General features: G+C 42.4%; 1 protein-coding gene across 3 annotated transcripts in view; it reads left to right on the top strand.

The window, feature by feature from the left end:
- The window catches only part of MORC2 (MORC family CW-type zinc finger 2), a 48,119-nt gene that overhangs the window by 664 nt on the left and 23,559 nt on the right, over positions 1-23,896 (top strand). For 2 of the 3 annotated variants that reach the window (XR_010994873.1, XM_068177899.1), the window contains exons 2-9: positions 5,637-5,690; positions 7,141-7,175; positions 8,097-8,165; positions 15,824-15,914; positions 17,519-17,627; positions 18,824-18,983; positions 19,065-19,176; positions 20,415-20,540. Coding sequence is in view for 2 of the 3 variants with exons in the window: in XM_068177899.1 (XP_068034000.1) it covers positions 5,637-5,690; positions 7,141-7,175; positions 8,097-8,165; positions 15,824-15,914; positions 17,519-17,627; positions 18,824-18,983; positions 19,065-19,176; positions 20,415-20,540 (756 nt within the window). In the remaining variant the exon portion in view is untranslated. Of the gene's footprint in view, positions 1-5,636; positions 5,691-7,140; positions 7,176-8,096; positions 8,166-15,823; positions 15,919-17,518; positions 17,628-18,823; positions 18,984-19,064; positions 19,177-20,414; positions 20,541-23,896 lie in introns of those variants that run through there. The other variant, XM_068177900.1, reaches the window with a different exon arrangement.

The raw sequence follows: 23,896 nt of genomic DNA on the forward strand, positions 1-23,896 counted from the left end.
GTGTTTTGCAGGTTTGTTTTTAACAGGATTATGATACTCTTTTTCCAGTCAGGTTTTTGCATGTCGCCATTGAATCCCCCAAAATAACACCCCTTGAGAAGAGGCAAAGGCATTATTTAAGATGAGTTTCTTGTGCGCGCATGTCTAGAAAATGAGAAGCACCATCAGGGAGCAGCGCTTAAGCGGGGTCAGGCGCCCATCAACATCTGCCTGCTGCTCCTAAGCCTTGTAATGGCATGTATAGAAGAGATGGAAGAGCTCGTTCTGCCTGAACTGGAAGAAGTCTGTGGAACCAGTTGGCATTACTTCATTTTGATCAGCTGGTCATAGGCATAAGATTGTCTGGTGATGTTCTGTGGAAGAGTTGACTTACTGTTATCCATCAGTAGAAGAGTAAATAAAGTGTATGTTTATCTTTTTGTTTCCATTTTCAATATGTGAAGGATCACAGTCGTCTACAGCAGTCTAAAAAAGGCACAGAAGCATGGGCAACTTGGTTTCAAAGGATTTTTGTCTGGTTTTGTTGGTAACGAGATACATCTGCAAGAGCAATGCAAGAGCAGTTAAGGCTAATCTCGTGTATGCGAAGACCACTACAATCCATTTATTTTCAGAATCAGGAAAGTAATGGGCTTTGAACAGGGAAATAAACCTAGTAATGGCTCCATATCACATTTGGGTCTGCTCTTTAGTTTGGCTGGTAGCAGTTGTATATGGATTGAACAATCTGGTGCCTGAAGATGGACAACACTGAGTCATGTTGTGGTGCTGTTGTTGATTTGTGAAATTCTCATGTCCAGCTCCAGAAGACAATATTTTTTTATGGATAAGAAGACCATGCAGATGATGGCAGTGCTCTGTCAGCAGCTTGTGTTTGCCTGCAAAGCTCCAGAATTCTGTCCATCTTTGTAAGAAGATAAAGCCTGTGCTAAAGACTGAGTTGTTGCTGCTGCTGCTCTCAAGTATACTAAAGCTACTGCATGTTGTCATTGCGCTTACATTGCTGTCTGCTTGTGGTGTGCTGCATGTGTGCAGTAATACCTGCATTACTGAATTCTTGGAAAGAGCTGGAAGCCAATGCTTGGATAAGCCAAAGCCGGGGCTCCTTGTCTGTTGTGAGCAAAGAGCCTTTTGAGGTTATGGGAATCAGTGCATAAGTGAAATGCCTCCCGAAGAATGGCAATGGGAGTAATGGCAGTCATTATAAGAACAAAGAAAGTACCAAACTAACCCATAACAAATAACTTCTCCTGCTCCTCCAGTAAAAAAATGAGCAAAAAAGAAGAAGAGCCAATCCCCAAATCAACCCAAGGCCAGTACAGGGATTCTGATAGAGGGGACTGGTCTCCTCTGGACTGCTCTCTTGGCTGAGGAAGATCATCCCATCTTCAATAAATTGTAGTTCATTGCTGAGTGTGTTCTCATAGTCAAGGAGGTGGAAATTCTTTAAATTACAGTGAAAGACCAACCATCTGGCTCCTAGGGTGCAGAAGAAAACAATGTTTTTCCCCTCCCTCCCTTCCTTTTTAAGACCTTCTTTCAGAAAAGTTTCCATACGTCTGACTTGGAACACTCGGTCTGAAGTGCTTTGCAGGAGACAGTTGATCAGGTCCCTGAGCTTGAGGACCTGCAGCAGATCTTTCCAACAGCAGCTTAATGCTTACGTGTCTGATGGCACGTGGAGCCAGAGCATCTACAGCATCTACATGAGTCGATTCAGTTGCAATATTTGTTAAAAGTAGAAATATCACTATGCTTTTCCAGGTGCTTTACTTGATGAATAGTGGAGTAGAGACAGACTTTTTAATAAGTTCTGTAGTGATGAGACAGAGGGCAATGGCTTTAACCTAAGAGTGTAGATTCACACTAGGTGGAAGGAAGATATTCTTCCCTGTGTGAGTGAGGGAGGCCCTGGCACAGGGTGCCCAGAGAAGCTGTGGCTGCCCCATCCCTCAAAGTGTCCAAGGCCAGGTTGGATGGTGCTTAGAGCAACCTGGCCTTGTGGAAGGTGTTCCTGCCCATGGCTGGAGATGACCTTTAAATGACCTTTAAAAGTTTTTTTCATGTTTCTGTTCTCAAGTTATTTTAAATCCTAGAATTAAAATCAGTGTGCATAAGCACATGAAAATTACATGTGCATTGTTTTATGACTTTCCAGCATCACCTGCTTGCCTTTCCATTGGTTTTCCTTAACAATTAAATGCTGTTCCATTAAGATACTTCCAAAGTTATTCATTGCGATGATGCCAAAAATATAACAGAGACTAGCCAATTTGTATTTGCATATTTTGAATATTTATAATAAAAAATTGAATGATTTTGTTAGAAATTGAGGACCTGTAATTGTCTTCTAGCAGTAGGTAGCCTTTAGCTTGCAACTTATGTGTTGTTGTGTAACTAGAATTGTCCTGGTGAATACAGTTGGAGTGGAAGAAGGTCACTCAAATAGACTTCAAGATGACTAAATGATGGACTTGAGGAAAACTAGTAATAACAGAACAACAATATTTTCCTACCCCCCTGAAATTCCCTCTTCTTTTTGTGCTTTTTGTCTGTTTTGGACTGAGGGCATTACTTAAAGAATGGCTGTTGTTCCTGATGCATGTGCCAAAATAAAGCATTTTCCCAGATGTGCTCTCCTTCAGAAGAAAAGTGAAGTCTTAAGTCTCTCATTAGTAATTAGGTACTTATCTGCAGAGGGGAGTCCACCTAGGTTCAAGCAAGAGATTCCTGTAGGAACTTCTCACAAAACAAGTTTTCCTTCCCTTGGGACATTACTCCAAATGATTTTTTGTAGAGGTGTTTGACGTTGGTAGTGTTTTAGAGCCATCTAACTTGAGCTTTTGTCACCTATATTTTAATAAATTGCCAGTGTTGGACTCCCCTTTTAGATTCCTTGTCAAGCCTCCAGTTCTGCATGGAGCTGGCTCAAATGGAAGATGCACATTTTGGGATGATCCAGGCCAGTCTTTGTCTACCCAGATGAGTTGTTGTTGACACTATGGATTTTGATACTACTTTCTTCCCTTCTATATGTTGTTTCACCCATTCTATGGCAGTAATATTTGTATTTTGGATACTCTGATGCATGTTGTTGTTGCCTCTGATGTTCCTGTCTAAAATAAGCTCACCATATTTGCAGGTTACTTGCAAGCTCTGATAGGCTTCATTTTGCCAACAGTTTGTCATGTTTTTTTAAAGTTGTGTCACAAGTAAAATAATTCCATACTTTGAGGAGGTGAGAGAAATGGTCACTGGTTGATCATGATGGATGTGAAATATTTCAGGCACTTTTGACTGTAAGGCAAGACCACCAGTGGGTTTGTTTGAGATTAGCTGATTAAATCAGGCCAAAGCACTTCATCTGACTTAAGTTAGATATTGACAAGTGTGTTCAAATTCATAAATTGAATAGAAGACTTTTGTAGTATGTATTCATTTCTGTTAGTGATAAATAGCTGGAGTGAATTTCACTGGCTTGTAGCAAGGTTTCCAGCAAGGTTTCCCTTCCCTTGTGTCAGCACAAGAGGTTGCAGTTTTGGAAGATGGTCGAGATCCGTCGTGTTGGGCTATGTGGAGATATTTTGTTTTGCCTTTCCTATGCTATCAATAATTTCGTTCCATCATCTTTCTTTGGAAATCCTTATTTGTATCTTATTTGCATCTTTTTTTTGAAGTATTCCTAAAATTGTGGAGTAAAAGGTGCTCATAAAGCATAGTTACTAGTGCTAAAGCATCCATTTGCTTATGGATTACTTCCTAAGTAAATTTCTGTGATGTTGACCTATGGACCTGAATAGACACTTGTAAACTCAAGAGAACACTTGAAATATGTAATCATATTACATATCTGCTCACTCATCTCCCCAGTGGAATGGGGAGGTGAATGGTACGAGACTAAAACCCATGGGCTGAGATAAGAACATTTCAAATATTGGATTGAAGAAACATAGGATAACAATAGGAAAAAGAGAGGAATAAACCCGAAAAGTCAAGTGATGCTCAATACAATTGCTCAGCACCTACTGACCCATGCCCCACCTGTCCCCCAAGAGTGTTTGGCCCCTATTGGCCAGCTCCCCTGGTTTGTAAACTGAGCAGAACATTCTATGGTACAGAATATTCCTCTGACTGATTTGGGTCAGATGCCCTGACCATGCTCCACTCCAGGAACACCAAGATTGTATTTCTATGGAAGCTTTCTGATTGGGTAGATAGTCTTCCAAACAGTGTTTGCATTGGTCTTGTCTCTACAGGAGAGTGGAAATAAGGAAATCTCTGTTCCCATGCATTTAGTGATAACTTTAAAGCCTGATGTGTTTTCCTCTGACTGGAGCTGTGTTGATGGGTTCAGTGTGATCACCCTGAAGATGAATATGAAAGCTTGTTTTATGGTTATTAACAGTGTGGACAACTATATATTTTATGTGTGGGAAGTACCTATGTGTCTGTTGTTGGATGGCTGAAAATACGAAGAAATATCTTTTTTTGGTCACCTGTTGGCTGTATGTGAGGGTTTTTGTGCAAACTGAAACATGTTGATAAAACTGGTTTCTGAGGTCTTGGTCTCTTCATTGAACAACCTAGAGCAGTAACAAATCCCATCAACTGTTTCTCCATGTCTTTGCTGTTAACCTTATGGTGGATGTGGCTCATCTATGTTTGAAAAAATTGTTAGATTTTGAAGTTAGTTTGCCAGCTTGGGCATGATGTGGAGATATGTAATTTATGTCAATAGACAATGTATTATAATGATTTTTATTAGCTGCTTAAGTTTTTCTCACCATCTATATTCTTTCAATGTTGAGGCATATAACTAATGGCTTCCAAATGGAAGCTGCTTAAAAGAGGTGGAAGTTAAGAGGCTGGAAACTAAATGTGTTTCTTGAGATTGTGCTGAAGTTGTAGCTGGGTTCATTATTTTAGTGTTAAGAAGGTGACGTGGTACAGTGATGTCAGAAGACTCTTTCTATGGATTAGTAGCAGTTGCACCTGGTGGATGTTAACCAGGGTCTGGAAGCCTTTTTCTGTCACAAATAACTTCTGCGACGGGACTGTGTGCAGGGGGAGACTCACCTTGTTCATAATGCTGTTCATGTCTTGTTGCCCACAACAAGACATGTGCTGTGGCTACCACATCCCCGGAAGTGTTCGAGGCCAGATTGGACAGGGCTTGGAGCAAGGTGTCCCTACCCATGACAGGAGGATTGGAAAGAAATTAGCTTTAAGGTCCCTTCCAACTCAAACTGTTCTGTGATTCTGTGATAATCCTCATCTGGCCATATTTACTTATAGGCAGTATTTAGTTGTTCTGAAAAGACCCGTCATTGTGCTGTATAAGGACTTCCATGAACAGTTGACTAGGTCATAGGCTGGTTCATTGGATCATCATGTTCTCTATCATAGCTGTGATATGTTTTAGACCATAGTGAGCTGCAGTTTGGGGCAGATTGGCTGCTGCATGGCTGCCTCTGGCAGACATTTAATCACTCGTTCCTAGACTGCTGTCAGCCAAACCATAGTGTTGTACCCATTTGACTGGATTTGTTTAAAGTGTAGTTGAGAGTCTCATTTATTTAAAAGTCTCTCTTTTTTTAAGTGTTTGTGTAACTCTGCTGATTTCTGTTTCATTGCAGAACTACCCATGAGTTCTTGTTTGGTGCCCTTGCTGAACTTGTAGATAACGCCAGGTATGTACCTGAGACTGCCTAATTCCCAAGATAACTTTGGTTAAGATTTAATTCATCTATGTATTAGTTGATCTTAAGCAATTTTCATTTCTAGTAGACTTTACAAGAAAATAGAAGACATTGCTGCAATTTAGTATAAGTATTTCACTTGCTTCTCTTACATTGCCACATCAACCCCCTAAAAAACAATATTCCTGGAAAGACAGGTTTGAATGAATCCTGGAACAAACTCGTGTTGGAAAGGAAATTGATAGCAGACACAAGACAGATTTGAAGAAAAAATTAGTCTGCCTTTTTGTGTGAAGAAATTGCTAAAATAAATATTACAGGATCTGTGACCCTTCTGATACCTAAAAATCATAGTATCAAACATGACAATGAAAATCAAAACAGAACCGGGATGCTGAAAAGTAGAGCAAGAGCTGCTGAAGGAATTCTGACACTTCAGGAGATATGGTCTTTGGAAATTGCAGGTGTTGGGCCACCTGTCTCACCTGTGTGTAGGGGGAATCCCTGCTATAGCAGCCTCCCAAGTCTTGTGTGTTTTTTTCTTGAGCTAGAGGAAGTACTGTCATGAAGCACTATGGAAGTATTTGTGGGATGGTTTTCTCTCAAATGTGATTTGTCACAATGTGCATTTTGTGATGTAAGGAGCTGAAACTGGGGCATTTTTGAGTTGGAAAGCTCCTATTTAGGGAATCAGCTCTGTGTGTGTGCGCACGCGCATGTGAGCTGGTGCTGTGTTCAGGGTTGCAACAAGGTAAGAAAAAGTCGGGTCTTTGGGGGTGGTTTTCCCTTCACCTCTTGATTCCCCTCTGGCTATGGAGAAGGGGAAGAAGTAGCTAGGCTGGGCTGGAGGTACAAAATTGAAACAAAGTGGCTATGGCATTTGTCAAATGGGGTTTTGTTACAGCTCTATAGCACCCCGTCTCTAGTCAGCAAAGGTTGGTTTGGGAAGTGGGCAGTAGTGCTCTACATGCTGTACTTTCAAATACAGAAGAGGATGCAGTGTGTGAAGGGCCTCACTTCAGTGATCTTGTAATGGCAGTTTCCTGTAACAATCTTGAATGTATTGGAATGAAGCTTTATGTGGAGTTACTAAACCTTTTGTATACAGCTCGACAGAAAAACTACAGGTGTTGTTTGTTGTACAGGAGGGAGCTCAGAAGTGTGTACTCATTTGATTCCCAGCCCCAGAATGACTTTTGTTAGAATGCCATTGGTACTTCCTGTCACCAGAACTGTTTGTGTGCTAGCAATGTCTTATGCTGGAGTTTAGGTTCAAATAGACAAAATGTAGGACAATGTTTTCTGTCAGTGATGTCTCTGGGGCCTCTGTGGACTTTGATCTATACAGCCAGTTATTTTGGAAGTGCTTGTGTATGCCTGGATTTTTAGTTTCATTTCTGTTTAATGTTTGGATATCAATTGTGGTTTTATTTCTTTGTAGAGATGCAGATGCCACGAGAATAGACATTTATACTGGTAAGTCATTCATGCTGCTTCCTTGCATGTCAGCAATTAAGTCAGTAGTTAAATTACATTTAGGCTGCAAATGTATGTTGTCCTGGATTGAATAAGAGCAAGGGTGCTTATGCCCAATCCTGTGGTCAGTTCTGGGCCCCTCCAGCCAAGAAAGACAAGAAAGATACTGAGTGGCTGGAGCATGTCCAGAGAAGGGTAAGGGAGCTGAAGAAGGGCCTGAAGCACAAGTCTGATGAGAAGTGGATAAGGAAGCTGAGGGGCTCAGCCTGGAGAAAAGGAGGTTTGTGGGGGGCCTTCTTGCTCCTACAGCTCCCTGATAGGAGAGTGCAGCCAGGTAGGGGTTGGGCTCTTCTTCCAGGTAACAAGTGACAGGAACAAGAGAAAACAGCCAGAAATTGTGCCAGAAGAAGTTTACATGGGATATTAGAGAAAATTTCTTCACTGAAAGTGTAGTCAGACACTGAATCAGGCTGCCCAGGGCAGTGGGGGAGTCACTATCTACCTATATTTAAAAAAATGTGTAGATCTGGTGTTTAGGGGCATGGTTTAGTGAACTCAGCTGTGTTACATTTGTGGTTGGACTTGATGATCTTAAGGGTCTTTTCCAACCTTAATAATTCTGTTGTTCTACCATTTCTTCTCTGCCATAGTGCCTGTTGTCTTTCAAAAAGCAATGCCTTTACATATATCTTGGGTAAGCAATTAAGTCAACCTTAACCTGAGGTCAGGTGAAGTGAGTGGCTCTTTGTAGTGGATACTAAAAAACTCCACTGACACAATACAGTTTTGTAATGCAGTTTTGTAGTGAAGAAGTTCTTAGTTATCCTCTTTGTTGTGTTACTTTTGTTGTTAACACCGATCCCATTTTATGGAACTTTTAACTTCTGCTTATGGGAGCAGTGACTAACTCTTCTCTTGCAGAGCAACGAGAGGACCTACGAGGTGGATTCATGCTATGTTTTTTGGATGATGGAACAGGAATGGATTCAAGTAAGTGACAGACAGTTACACCTGCATTTACAAGCTGAGGTTTCATGTTGTGGTTTAAGTTGAATTAACAGCTTAGCTCCATTGAAAAGGACATGTTCCATGCCTGTGTACATGTTTCTGCCTCTCCACTTGCTCTTTCACACCATATATACATATAAAATAATTTACCTCTTCTATTGCAAAAAACTAACCTGGTCAAAAGAAAGTTGTTTTGCTGCATTATAGAGTTGGGTCAGCCTGGCTTGAAGTTTCCCAGTACACTGAAGTTGGCCTTGGGACTGAGGGGAGAATAGTGGAGCAAGAAGGGGAACAAGCACAAGGTTTGATGGCATAGGCCTTTTCCCCATGTGGCTGCCAGATTATCAGTGTATTTCAGCTCTAACCAGAAGGTGTGCAGTGGAAGAAATTAAGGTTCTACTTTGAAAACAGTTTGCTGTTGTTTCATCATGGACATTGTGTTTGAGATCAATACTGGAAAATATAAAACCTCAGTAATATGAGAATATAGCAAATGTACTTCTGCCTTGTAAGTATTGCTGTAAATTAGTGTTGTATCTAGCAGGAGAAAGCTAAAAGCTTTTCTGCTTTACTTTAGCATCAGTGAGCAGCACTGTCAACCCACCTTTGAGTCTTGAGGACTGGTAAGTCATCCTGTGAGGAGCTCTGTACAGGGCAGAAAAATTAGGTGAAATTGGGAGGTGAATTTGTAGAAGACAAAGGAAATGGGTAAATAAGCAACAACTAACATTTTTTGCATTGATTCCTCAGTACTTTAAGTTCCTCTTGTGATATTTTCGTAGTTCAATCCCAGCTGGCAACTCAACCCTACACAGCTGCTTACTCCATCTCCACTGGGATGGTGGAGATAATCAGAAGGGTAAAATGTGAAAACTTAATGGGTTGAAATAAAGACAGTTCAGTAGGGAAAACAAAAGCTGTATATGCAAACAGAGCAAACCAAGGAATTCATTCCTCACTTCCTATGGGCAGGCAAGTATTCAGCCACCCCCAGGAGACCAGGCCTCCATCATGTGGAACAGTGACTTGGGAAGGCGAATGCTGTAAGGCCACATGTGCCCTTCTTCGTCCTACTTCCCCAGCTTTATCTGGTGAGCACTACACCAAGTTGCATGAAGCTTGGAGCAACCTGGTCTAGTGGAAGGCATCCTTGCCCATGGCAGGGGGTGGAACCAGATGGTCTTCAAGGCCTGTTCTAATCCAAACCATTCTGGGATTTTATGATAATGTTTGGTATCCCTTGGGTCAGTTGGGATCAGCCATCCCAGACTTGTCCCCTCCCAAGTTCTTGTGCAACCCAGCCTGCTTGCTGGTGGTGCAGAAAAGAGAAGCAGAAAAGACATTGATGCTGTCTTCAGCACTAATGAATGCTGTCTTCAGCTGTGACAGCATTCACAGCATTCACATTCAGCATTGAATGCTGTCTTCAGCTGTGTTCAGCACTAATGAAAACCCTGTATTAGCAACACTCTAAAATACAGTCCCATGCAAGTTAGCATGGAGAGATTGAACTCTGTCCCAGCCCAAACCCATATAGATATGAACATTTCATTCAATTTAATTTGTGCTTTGATACACAGATTTATGACTTCCATAAAGGAATTTGGTTTGGACTCTAGGTACCTTCTGTATATTCTTTGGAATACAATTAAGGATGCTAAACGGGTCTCCCAAGAGTACTTTTCTGCTACCGGTTTAACTGAAGGAAACAGTAAAGCCTCATCCAAAAAAAAAAAAGCTCTGAGATTGAAGTGTGGCCTTCTGATAATCCTTAGAATCAGGGAGAGGAAAATACAACCTTCTCTGTCTGTGTTGAAAACTGTGTGTTTCTCTGGAAGGTGCCAGATGTCTGTTCTAATGCCACAGAATTTCATGACAGCTTTTATACAGTTATTGCTTCTGTAGTGCTGGTATTGTGACAAAATGGGATTTAAGTATTGACTGTTGTATTGGTTTAAGATAATTTAAGGGGGACGCTCTGAAATGAGTTATGTCCCCTTAGGTTTAACCAATCCCTTTCCACAGGAAATAAATGTGTAAAAATAAGTGAAAAAATAACAGTTTACTAACAAGCAAAACAGCAACAGGCACAAACTAACAGCAATAATGACTAGATACAAAACTGTTAAATGTCATGGACTCCCTGGTGTGACAAACACATTTCTCTCTCTCTCAGGATTTTTATAAAGGTGCACAGAGAGAAGTGAAAGAGAAAACAATTTCTATTTCTGCTCCTTGTTTTTCTCTTGTGGAATGTGTTTGGAGATTGTTTACCTAGAGCAAATGCCCGGTTGGATCACAGTGGATTGTTTGGGCTTGATGGCCAATCGGATCCACCTGTGTCTGGACTCTGGAGAACAGGGTCACGAGTTGTGAGGGAGTTAGGATAGTTAGAGAGAGTAGCATGTAGTTTTTAGTATCCTCTTTTATATAGTATATTAATGTATCATAGCATAATTATAATAAAGAAATCATTCAGCCTTCTGAAATAAGTCAGACATCATCATTCTTCCCATTGGGTTCGCCGACATCTACAACACCCTGGTAACAAAGAGAAACTCAAAATGGCAGAGTGACATCTTTCCCCAAGGTGATGCTTGCCGTGGGCAACCGTGTGCGGGGAGACAAAGGGAAAATGGTGGCAGCCTTCCCTCTTATCTCTCTGGTGGCAGCAGCTCCATTGGTGTATACAGCTGACACTCTCCGGCAACTGGTACTCCATCAAGGACTAGAACCTGTGGAAGGACTTCACCTTCATCTTGGTGGAGGATGGCAGGGCAGCTAGCTCAGCCTCTGTGACTTCTTGCATCAGCTGGGTGCTGCTGGCAGCTGCAGCAGCTGCAGGGACTGGGGCCTCTTCACTCCTCCTAGCACCATGCTACAGCTGCAGACAGATGTTGCAAAATTCACTCTGAAACAGTTTTCAATTGTGACATGGAGTGTCCCATTTTATAGCAACAGTTGCTACTGTTGTGAGCACAGAAAACCTACCCGAAACAACCTCCTCTGGAGGTCAGAGAGAAACAGAGGAAAAAAAATCCCCACAGCAGAGCCACTGCCTTGAGCAAAAGCTATGAGGGGAGAGAAAAAGGTCTGCCTGAATGCCTCGACTTTAAAGTGCTTGACATTCACCTGCCCCCACCCTGAACCCTGTGGTTCTGATTCTGGCCGCACCACTGGGTCTTAAAAAGACTTTCAATTTTGGGCACAGATTGATATGAAATACAATAATATTTGGGTTACCCAGGACAGCTATTAAGTGGCTTCTTTTGACTAATCTTTCAGCTAAATGTTGAAGAATTTTATCCTGATAGCCTGAAATGCTCAGTAAAGAATTTTGGCATATGTTGTGCGTTGCAGGGGTATTTCACAGTGCTATGCATTGTATATAGCAAATATCATGTAATTCCTGTCCTTTGACTGTCTTGATGCTTGACCAAGGGCAGCCAGGTGGAAGCTCTGTGTGCTGCACCATTTGCCTGTTACATGGACAGAAGCAGCTAAGGAGAGTCATTTAAACTCGCTGCATGGGGCTCTCTGGTTCCATCCCTGGCTATAGGGATATGAGCTTTAATTTCTCATAATGCAGGGTCTACCAGTATTAAAGATATCCTGAAGATCTCCTATCAGACTTTAAGAGATGTCAGCAGAAAACTTTTTATTGGACTTTTCTCCCTCCATACAGACCTTGCTTCAACAGAAATCATGGATCTTGGGAGTGTTTTATTTTTGTGCATGATAACTTTAATTAAAAATTGTTTTTATCGTACATAAAGCTGGCATGTTAAAAAGAATACCTCCATGACTTGCTGTCCTGCTGTTGGAGCCCATGCTAGCATGGGATCTTCCCAAGTCGACTGGAAGGATGGCTGGGAAGGCTGCATATAGCGCCATCTGGGGATGATGAGTGAATAAACCCACTTGCATTTGGGCACTTCTAAACTGAGGGAAGAGCTGAAGGGCTCAAGTTAACTGTTCCAGTAACATATTCTTTGTGTTACTCTGTCTTGTTGCTGTTCTCTTTGGTCTTGTTCTGTCTTGGGCAATTCTAGATTTGTCTGGCGGGCTCTGAAAAAATGTCTCATTTATTTTAAGAAGAAACCTCTCCCAGTGCAACTTGTATCTATTGCCTCTTTTTCATGTGGCTCCTAGGGAAGGGTAGCCTTCGTAGCTACCCTTCAAGTACTGTAATACTATGATGAGATTCCCCCTGGGCCCTCTCTTCTCGAGGAAGGAGGCTTAGTTCTTCTCATAGGGCAGTTTCTGCAGCCCTCTGATCATCTTCTTTGCACCCTGTTCAGTCTGTCTGCATCTTTCCTGAATTGAGCAGACAGAACTGGACACAGTACAGCATGTAGGGCCTGACAAACACAAAGTTGAGTGGGATAATCACATTTCCATCTCTTTGGCAATGTCCCTGTGGATACAGTCCAGGATCCTGGCTGTTGTGGGACACTGCTGGATCATACTCAGCTTGTTGTCCACCAGGACCCTTCCAGCAAGGCTGGTCCTCCCAACCTGCAGATTCCAGTCTGTGCTGGACTCTTGGGTTATTTAATCCCAAGTGCAGGACTTTACAGCTCCCTTGAACTTCAGACACAATGTTGCTTGCCCCCTATTCCAGCTGGTCCAGGTGTCTTAAGAAAGCATTCCTTATGTACCCAATTTACCCCCATTGACAAAGCTGGTGAGGATTCAAAAGCACCCCACTGTCCAGATCCTGTATGGAGATGTTGAGCAATGCAGGACCTTCTTACTGACCCCAGTGTCAGTCCCTGGGGTCTCTGCTTGTGCCAGCCTGCCAGCTGGAGTGAAAACCATTAATGATCACTTCTGAGCATGACCCATGAGCCAGTTCCCTACTTGTTTTGTATACCACTTGCCCGGTCTGTCCCCAGTTTGTCCAGGAACAGGCTGTGTTAAACTGTGTCCAACACTTTCTTGAAGTCCAGCCAAACAACACCCACTACTCTCTCCATATGAACACAAAGTGCTGCCTTGTAGAAGGTGACCAAATCAGTCAGGTGTGCCTTGCCTTTGTAAACCTCTGAAGACTTAGCCCAGTCACCTGCCTTGTCTGGCTTCTGATACTTTTTAAGAGGGCTTATTCCATTGCTTTTTGAGAGATTGAAACAAATTTATCAGGTCTTGCTTTTTTTTAACTGAATTTTTGAAGTTTGGAAGCTCAAACCAGCTTTTGTTTTAATGGAAGCAGTTAATTAAGTAGTAGTGTCTTGATTGCTTTATTAGTATTTTAGTATTTAGTATGTACTATTTTAGTAGTTGCTTTATTCGTATTTTAAAAATACTGTTTATCCAAGGCTCACAATGGTGAGGACCACTTTTTAACTGGAACTCCAACCCCTACTTTTAGAATGTGTACACACTTGTGTGTGTGGACAGTGACTCTTGGGGGCCACTTTCAGGGGAGCAGTCTACACAATTTTCAGGAGAAAATGTCTCTTTAACCTTGTTTAAGGTTAAATCTTTAAACTAAATATTGATATTTCCTCTAAGGTTAACAGATTTTAAAAATAAATTACAGGAACATATGTCAAAGCAATTTGTCAGTCACTGTCTGTTTCCAGTCATTGCCCCATGTGCGGTTGGTGTCCTGTGTTTGTTACAGTGACAAAGGACCTCACAGCATTTCCCTTGTTACCCTCTCCTTGGGAAAGTTCAACTTGGCTTTAGGCTAATTTCCCCCAGGTAATGAATTAAATCCTGCCATTTTGAGTGAACTTCTTCAGCTTGTTTTTTCTCTTCTTTGTTTTGCATAGATCTCCCTCACCTATTTTTCTTGCTGGGGCGTTTGGCTTTTTTAAATCCAGTAACTCTGAGATAAAACAAAACAAAGTGTGACTAAAATAGCCTTAAGTGAAACACCCTCCAGAGCCTCTAAAGAGCTGGGAAGAAAAAAAATTATGTCTTGATTCTTGGGAGGATATAAGTATTAAATCTCTCCTAAAGACAGCCTGGAGAGAGGTGCTACCTCACATTCCCCTCTGCTCAGCATCACCTTCATCCCTCTGACCTGAAAGAAGAGTCATAATAGGGTGGTTTCAGACATCCAATATTGAGTGATAAACCATCTGGTCACCTTTCCTGGGAGGGGAAATGCTTTGGATAATTACTCTTTACCCTTTTTAGACTTCTAAAAGTTTCTTAAAAATAGTTACTGAAAAATGCTTGTAGAGCAAACAGGCTCCAATAGTCCATCTCTTTTTAATATCCCCTATCTACTTTCCTTCCCAGGCTTTAAAAATAACATAGTAATAGTAGAGTAATAGTAATTGGATGATGATGATGATCATCATCATTATCACCAACATCCTTACCCAGATCTCAAATACAAGACATTCCAGTGTTTTCTTTCTTTGGCTAGAAAATACTACAGTAAGCTGAAGGGAAGGCAGAGGTACCCTTATCCAGTCCAAAGCTGTTTCTGGAATAGCTGTGGAGCTCCACAGAGAACAACTGCAGTTGAGGCAGCGAGGTGTTTGCACAGATGTTCACCTGTATTTTTGTCTTTAAATCTGAATATAATTTCAACTGAAAATGGCATTCTGACACCAGCTCAGTGATGTCATCTCAGACCAATGGTGTTAGTACTGAATATTTTACTGTAAAACTGGTCAGTGCTGATAGGCCTGTGTGAGTCTCCTGCAGGCTGAAATCTAGCTTGTCCATGGGCTCAGCCTCCCTGTAGTTGCCTTGTGGGGTGAGTGATGTTTTGTGCTCCCTTATAGCTTGTGTATGCATTTGTTTTTAGCCCTGACATTAAGGCACTTTGTGTTCCTTGTATCTGGAATTAAACTTTATTTCTTCCAGTAAACTCTCTGGTGAAATGATTACTATCTCTTGGGGGAAGGGAAAGAAATCATTCTGTCCTAGTGGTTAAAAGGCTTTATCCCTTGAACAATAGAAAGGCTGGAACTAAAAAATGACAGACCCTCTCAGCTGTAAAGCCATTGTGTCCTTTCATTTTGTCCTGTGCTAATGAAATCCTCTGCTAATTGCTGTAGCACCTGTTTATGTTGACTTTCTCTCCAGCTGTCCTGCTGCCAGGGCTCCAGCAATCTGCTACCAAAGTTAGCTTGTGTCCTACTAGTGCTTTAATTAACCAGAGTGTTCAGTTCACCACTGTGAAGAAATAGCAGTGTTTATTCTGGATTCCTGACCTTTTTAATAGTCCTTACTTATGCTCTAGTGCTCTCAAGTGTGTTGTGTCAGTGGGACATGGGATACAACAGACCCACTGCATCTTAGGGTCTTAATTTATGAGAATTAACAAATGTGGTGGACACAGTAGATAATTTTTGTGGATTTTTTTTTTGCCAAAAGAAACATCTTCATGCAGTTCAGATGGGACAGTGAACTAGGCTGAAACCTAAAACTCTTTCATTTAGCATAATGGCACCTGTACAAATCTTCTGGTAACATCAGTGCCCTCAAGCAGCATGTATCTCACAGGGCTCTGTAGTACAGCTTCAGGATGCAGCTTCGTCTTGGGCTTCTGGCCTCTTTTCTGGCCTATTTCCAGTGGTGAAGGAGTTATCTTCCTTCTCTATCTCAAAGATGTGTCTGTGTATGTCTGTACACTGAAATAAGCCTTTTTTGTTCCCTGTCTCTTGTTGCAGATGAAGCTGCCAGTGTTATCCAGTTTGGTAAATCAGCCAAGCGATCACCTGAGTCCACTCAAATCGGGCAGTATGGGAACGGCTTGAAATCGTAGGTACAACAAGAGCCAGCCTCCTGAGGTTGGGGAGGTCATAGTCTAGGTGATCGATGTACTTTTTGCTCACAGGTGTGTAGCTTTTTTCCCAGAAAAAAAAACCACAAAAACAAAAACAAACAAACAAAAAAAAAAAAAAACCCAGATGAACTCTTAAGATCCCCTGGTTTGGTAGACAGGAGCTCTCTCAACATTTGCTATAGTTTTCCAGTGGCCAAGAAGGCTCTCTACAGCTGACGACAGTGATTTGGCACTATGTTTGCATAAGGCAGAGGCTACAGGTAAGAGCCTGGGGAAATTAATGGAAGAGCTTGGAGAAAATAATGGAAGAGCTGGAAACAAAATGGTCATCTCCCTGTTACAGCCAGGTAGTAAAATTTGAGCAAAATAGTGCTGCACCCTCCCAACAGGAAAGTTGTCTGGTGCAAAGCAGATGACTTAAACCTTTTCTTTTTGTTATTAAACCAAACAAATGCACAAAGAAGGGGAATGATGGAGGCAGTGAGAGGAGGAGTAGGATTAAGTGCAGAGGAGCACATGTGGGAAAGGAATCCTACTGGTTGGAGTGGATTTGCTAGGAAAGAGGAAGAAGTTTGCTGTTTTTTTGGGAAAGTTACAGGGCTTTGTGACTTATTCCGGCTGTTCTGCTTTGTGCTCACCCATGTGGCTTGATTATATGCATCCTACTGGGAAATCAGTGGGACTCTGTAACCTGGGGGGAAAAATTAAGGGATCTTGAGACACTGTCGGTTCAGCTGCAGTGCAAGACAGATCCCAAATCCTGACTGTATGCTTCCAGGACAGATCTCTGTCCTTTCTTAACCTTGAGCAAGAGGTGTACTTTATTACATGTGAGAAATGCTGCCTGAAGCCCCAGCATGTGAAAGGTAGGTTGTGGTATCACTGTGGTATGGACTTAAGCCAGTCTGAAGAGAAATGCGCTGACATAATACCAATACTTCTTTCGATGCAATGTTGATTGTTACCTGTTAAGGTGTTTTGAATGAGCTTGGTAACAGGATAACTTGGTAGAGAAGACAGAGAAGAGGCAAAGACACTATTTGGGATAGGAGAGTGGGGAGGAAGAGGGGACTGTCCCTTTTTGTGACAACACGCTGCTAAGCTGCCCTAGCTGAAGTGTCAGTAAGGCTTTAGTGAGGTTAGGAAATGAATTTTCTGTCTCCAGACTGCTGCACTTGATTCTGGGTACAGTGAAGTGAGGAATGTGCTTGCTTTCTCACTGACATTTCTGCTCAGAGATTTGAAGGTTATTGCCACATCTCACCTCAGTTGTCTTTTATTTTTTTTTTTAATTTTTGTTTAAATTTTCTACATAGTATGAGTCTACAATGGTGTGCACCTTTTAATTGTGACTGGTGTTAAATGTCTTGAAACATTGTGAAAATGCCCAGATTGATATGTCTTCTGAAAGGAATGAGATGTTTAGAGAGAAATGGTACTTGCTATTTCAGCCCTTCTGCCTTATTCTGGTTTTGACATCTCATAACTGAACATAATGGGAAGAAAGCTCAGTAATGTGGCCTGCATTCTGAACAGTGTGGTACATCAGGTGTAACACACATTTTGACCTCTTCTACAGGGGTTCCATGCGGATTGGGAAGGATTTTATCCTGTTCACAAAGAAAGACAGCACCATGACTTGCCTCCTCTTATCACGGACATTCCATGAGGAAGAAGGCATCGACGAGGTTTGCGTGTATTTCTTGTAATGAACTAATATAGTGAATGCTGCCTCATATGAACTTGCCCAGCTCTCACAGAAGAGTCTGTGTCAGGGTTGGTTCTGACTCTGGTGGGATCAGTGTATGGTTTTTTTTTGGCATTATGCTGTAGGGCTTCTGTGAAGTCAACAATTTTTTTTTCCTTTTGGTTTTAATTGTAATTGAGAAATCTCTCTAGAGATTTTGAAGGGCTTGTTTCAGTCACTTAAAGGTGTGTTTATGCTAAGTTCAGGACATGCATTTTGCATTTTCCTTTTCCCACGAAATTTGAATTTGAGAAGTGTTTAATTTTACTGCTCTGATTTGATTTTGTGTAGAGAATTAAAAGTGTTTGAAGTTGCTACCCACAAGTCATTAAGTGCAGGTGTGTCTTCTTACAGTTATTTTTGATTTTTAATAAAAAGTCAGTGTATTTCTACCTATGAAAAACTTGTATATTTTAATAGATAACTCAGGCATTGTTGTTCCAGGCAAGGTTGATAATTTAAATTTGTACTGGGGTGGTATCTCAGAAATCATCTTCTGGTATGAGGGAGGGATTGAAGGGACCTGTGCAGAGAAGCTGGGAAGGGGCAGTGCATGCTGGTAGCTAGCCTATGACTGAAGCAGGTTGGGAAGAGTAAAGTATGTCTAATTCCCACAGCAGCTCTGCCTACTTTTTTGGCTTGACCACAGTTCTGGAATGGGATTTGTGTCCTTGATGTGCAGCTGCAGTTTATAATTCTATCTGTATTTTTACTCTAAATGGCAGAAACCACCTTGCTAACATCCTTTAAAAAATCAAAGACTGAGATCAGGATAAATATGAGTGAAGGATATATGAGTTCAAGAGAGGAATTAAGCCAGAGTGGGTTTTTTTAGTATTATGAAAGTTGCTACATGGGAAAGGGAAAAAAGCCATTGAGTGTGTGAGTAGCCAGTACCATACATGAGACTTGGGAATGGTTCACTCTGAGACTGGTATTTTAAGAAGGCAACTCAGAGGCTGGCAAAGAGGGTCTGTGAGCACTTGACAGACATGCAAACTACTGAATGAGCTGGAAAGGGCTCTCATGGTGACTTAGGGGGCTGTCAGTAGGAGTAAGTCACTGGACCATGACCTGCTGGAGGGGCTGACTGCAGTGGGAGAGCCAGAGTGACTCTCAATACAATGGGATTTGCAGGTCATTGTTCCTCTACCCACCTGGAATGCACGGAGCCGTGAACCTGTGACGGACAACATGGAGAAATTTGCTATTGAGACGGAGCTCATTTACAAGTATTCCCCTTTCAAATCAGAGCGGGAAGTGATGGACCAGTTCAATAAGATACGTGGTGAGAAAGGTACATGTGGATGGTGCAGGTCACAAGTGAGGTATTTGGGGTTTGGTTGGGATTCACTTGGTTGACTTGTTACTTGCTCAGGCACCCTGGTGGTCATCTTTAACCTCAAACTAATGGATAATGGAGAGCCAGAGCTGGATGTGACTTCTGACCCTCAAGATATTCAGATGGCAGAAACACCCCCAGAGGGAACGTAAGTGTGACTAGTGTAACAGGCCCTGATCAGATTTGGTGTAGGGCATGGCTATATACTGTGTGCATGGGGTTTTTTTAAAGATTCTCTTTTTGTAGTGAAATTGAGAATTTAGAACATCTGTAGTTTGTTCTTAAGCAGTTTGTGGTGCATGTATGTGTCAGCCCCTGGGTGTTGTGGCTGTGTTTGGGGTGAATGCCTGCACTGGCTGATCTCAGCTTAGCCAAAGCAGAAGACTCAGTGTCCTGTAGGCACCATAAAAAAAGGAGCCCTAAGCTTCATGTTTCATTTTCTACACCTATCAAAGATGTTTTCATCAGAATGAGAGCTGGTTGTGAGTCAGTGCTGCTCCCAAATTACTGTTCAGTTTTGTGGCAAAACATGAGGTGCTGTGCAGGTCTGCCTTTGTGGGTAGATGGTATGGAAAGCAGGTGGGGTGTATCATCACACCTGTCAGGGAGCAGGGAGCACTTCTCCCTGCAGAGGGGCAAGAAGGATGTGCTCAGAGGGCAGCTGGAAGAGCACAGGCCCCTGTTTAGAGAGAGCTGAGTGTTTGCTGAGTTGATCACCTGTAGCCTGAAAACAAAAAAAAATGAGCTGAAATGAGCCAAATGCTTGATTAAGTCCCAGAGCTCCATGGGCACACCTAGCAAGATTTACCTTTTTGATGAGATTACATGCTTCTTTCCTGCAGTGCTTGAATTTTCCATAGGAAGTTTCAGACCCTGTAAAGCAGCTCTGTATATGTATTAGAGTGATGTCACTGAGCAAATTCTTGGGGCCCTCCAAGGGATCTCAGCATCTTTAATGCCTGTTGGTAAGGCAGGCATGATTGCCACTGATCACTGCCTCTTCTTTCTGATGTTGTGGTACCGTGTGTGTCAGTGCAGGTTCTGTGGCAGCATACTGCTGACTCACTGAAGGGTGGAAATGCTCTGGTAGGTGGGCACACCTTTAGTCTTAAATAGTCCAGTTTATACCTTTGGCCATTATTATCCAGATGTATTCAAACTCCCTCTTCAGGTTGCAGTAACATGAGTATCAGTGTTTTGTAGCAGTAGTTATGATGTACAGCTCAACAAAGAGTCTGGAGAAGACATAGGTAGAAGAAAAATTAAAGAAAAGCTTTACTTACTGTGGCTTCATGGTAATTAAAACAGAAAGACCTTTTCTTTCACCTGTCTGTTTTGCAGAGGGTATCTCTTGGGCATATTCTGAAGTACATGGCTCTCTTGCAGCAAGCCGGAGCGCCGCTCCTTCCGTGCCTATGCTGCTGTGCTTTATATTGATCCCAGGATGAGGATCTTCATAAATGGACACAAAGTACAAACCAAACGACTCTCATGCTGCCTCTACAAGCCAAGGTAAGTGTTGGATACAAGATCTGTGGGTGTGTGGGACCATTTGAAGTTAGAGAAAAGGTGTAGTGTTTTCCTCTCCAGGTGTATCCTGCATAATTCCATTTCTAACCCTAAAGCCACAGAATCGGACCATAAGAGAATGGCACGTGCTGTTGACATTATGGGAAGAGAGATACATAGTGGAAAATCTAATGCCTTTGAAAATTGTATGAGACATTTGTGCAGTTTGGCTCCCTTTCAGAGCAAACAAAGAAATTAAGATCATGGTTGTATGAAATGCCATATTCACACAAAACTGTTGGGTAACTGTATTGTTGTTTTTGAGCGGAATAAGGAAATACATAAGGAATAACACTCACATATGGTGAGTGTTAGGATTATTTCCAAAAAGAAACTAGACTTGAGTGCTTTGAAACTGTTACTTTTATATGTAGCTAATCCAGGTTTGAATAGAGATTGAGAAAAAGCTTTCCCTATATTCCTTTTAAATCTCCTTAAACAAAAAATGTGGCAGTGAGCTGGGATGTGCTGTCAGTTGGCTAAACAGAGACTAGAAAAGGTTACTGGGATGGGAGGGGAAAGGGAAATCTGTATTTCAGTCTGCTTGAGGGAGACTGTCTTTGGGAGCACACAGTCTGCATTCAAATTTATTTGAATCAAATAGTAGTAATTTTGTAGAGTATTTGTAGATTTTTTTTAGTATAGCATTTTGGGCTCACTCTCAGCTTACTAGGCACTGTTAGCAGCCACAGGCCACTGTCATGCCACTGACAGTGCCTGAAGAGTCTTTCTGGTTTTTAACTTAGGCTTCCTCAGCTCCTTACATGAGACTGTGTGAAATGGTGTCAGAAACCTGACCAAAGTAAAAGAATGTTACACCCAGTGCTCCTCATGCTGGCCAGGCCAGTTGTTTCCCTGCAGAAGGCAGGGAACTTGCCACTGTAAATCCTGATTTACTGAGTAGATAATCTCTGGATTTCTGGATTTTTGACTGTATTTTACCTACATGTGAGTGCCTTGTGCTGCTTTTGCTTGTGCTGTAGTCTATCAAAAGTACTAGGGAGAGAAACCAGAGGAGGACACAAATTTTTATCTCATCAGAGACAATCTTCTTGTGAGACTCATAGACAGGATGGCATCATTGTGGGTGATATTGCCAGCGTCATGACAATATTAGGTGTCCCAGATCACCCAGGATGTTCATCTACCTCAGTCTTCTTCAAGTGGTCAGTAGTCTATTCTAAGAAGCCCCAAGCTCATGTGTGCTAGTGGCAGTTGTGTCTCGCAGCTTATAGTGATAGGCCAGTACAAATTCCTGAACATTTTAAAGGCATTTACATTTAAAATCCCCTTTCCTGCAACAGAGCAGTAAAGACTGTGCAAGGCCTTCCTGCAGAGCACAGTGTAAATCTTCTCAGACATATGGCAATTATTGTGGCTTTACTGGGTCTCTCTGGAGAGTGTCCAGACTGCTCCCTTCTGGCTGGACTTCCTGATGCTAGCTTTGGGCTCCAGAAGCTGCGTGGTCATCAGGACAAGCCATCAAAGCCTTCAGTGTGGGTTCTGAGAGCCAGCACAGCTCTTGGGGTAGATGCCATGCTGTCCTCTGGGCAGGTTGAGGAAACTGTCTTTTTCCTCAGGAGAGCTCAAATCTGCCTTGGGTGGCTCTTTCCAAAGGGAAAATCAGTAAATCAGTCCATTCTGAAAGTGGTTACTTTGCTTTTACTGTCATAGGTGTGGGTTTTTTTTACATTTTTCTCCCTGAACCTGCTGAAAAGGGTCACTTATGCCCTCACTTTCCCTTTAGAGCTGAAGTCAGAGCTCACCATCCCCATTTATCTACTAGGCTTTGAGTGCTCCACAGGTTAATGCTGGGTTAATCCCTTGCGTTTGTGCCGGCACTGTTTTGTGTGTGAGTGCATGGGGGAAGGGACCTCCATTATGGTGCTTCTTTGGGGTCAGCTGATGTAGCAGTGATGCTCAGCTCTTCAGGATGGCTGTGTTTCTGGCCCATTAGCCTGGGCCAGGTAAATGTTGAACCTTCCTGGTCAGGCAAAGGGATGGCAAACAGACAGTGGAGGTGCTGCTGCTTTACAGCCTGCTTGTCTGGGACATCTGAAGGGCTCTTTTCTTTCAGAGGGGGCTCCCTCCTGCTGTCAGTCAGGTTGCCTTTATCTCTGAAGGAAAAGCCTGTACAGTGGCTTGTCTGCAGGTTCCAGTGTTGTTGTTAATGGACTCTGAATGGAAATCTGCTGTGGATTTAGGGTATATAAGTGCCTTTACTGAAGAAAAGGTTTTGCAGCCCTTGCACTGTTTTTCAGGAATAACAGTGCATTTCCTGAGCAGAACACTTGTTTTCTGTTTGTCACCACCCATGTTTCTGTGGGAGAGGCTTCTCCTCACCTTTCTGGAGCTTATAACATCCTGGTGGCAGGGGCTGGCTGGTTTTGTGGGGATCCTTCACCAGCCTTTGCAGTTGTGTTACTACATTCCCAGCTTCCCTGGGAGTGGCCTGTGTCTCCTGAAGGATTGCGTCTATCTCTTCCCTGGTATCTGTTGGAGCTTGTTTAGCAATATGGGCTGTGCAGGTAGAAATAGCCAGGCCACATGCAAGGCCTGTGCCTCCATGAGGACACTCCAAGGCAGTTGGAATGAGTGTCTTGAAGCTCGTGATGGTTCACAGTGCCATCATCTAGGACACCCCAGAGTTGCTTACAGTGCTCCCTACAGCAAAGGAGTGCTGAATCTATGGTCCCTGCAAGTGCTGCCCTTGCCTGCTGAGCAGGGCATGGGGGGCATAATTCAGCTTCACTCTGCTTCTCAGTCTTTTTATTTTCCCCTTTGAAGTCAGGCAGATGTGGGTGAAGTAATGCAGTTATGCCAACATGTTGAAAGCAGCCTGGCTTTCAGAGTGTGCTGTCTTCTGGCCCCAGACAGCTTTCATCAACCTTATATAGGTTAGAGATGACACCACCAAAATCCTGACTCTTTAGCTCCTGACATGATGAAATCACCAACTGTGATTTCTGGAAGTCTTATCACCTTCCTGCTTTTTTCCCCAGGGAGGAAATCCTTATAAATAGCAGAACATGAGTTTAGCAAAATGTATTTCCGGGAACTGTGCTTGTGGTAATAATTTTCTAGATTTGGGAGCAAGGGATTCCTGTTGGTGAGACTATGTCTGATGTCAGCACCAGCTTCCCTGTGTGCTCACCCACAAAAACAAACCTAAACAAAACTTTTCATAAGTACAAGGTTGTTTCTCACAAATCCTGACAGTTTATCTGCCATTTGGGGGGAATTTTGTCTCTCATTAGAATCTAAGCATGATTCCAATGATTTGGTCAGTCAAGCATTAC

This window comes from Anomalospiza imberbis, unplaced genomic scaffold, assembly GCF_031753505.1.
Source record: "Anomalospiza imberbis isolate Cuckoo-Finch-1a 21T00152 unplaced genomic scaffold, ASM3175350v1 scaffold_117, whole genome shotgun sequence".
Taxonomy (NCBI): domain Eukaryota; kingdom Metazoa; phylum Chordata; class Aves; order Passeriformes; family Viduidae; genus Anomalospiza; species Anomalospiza imberbis.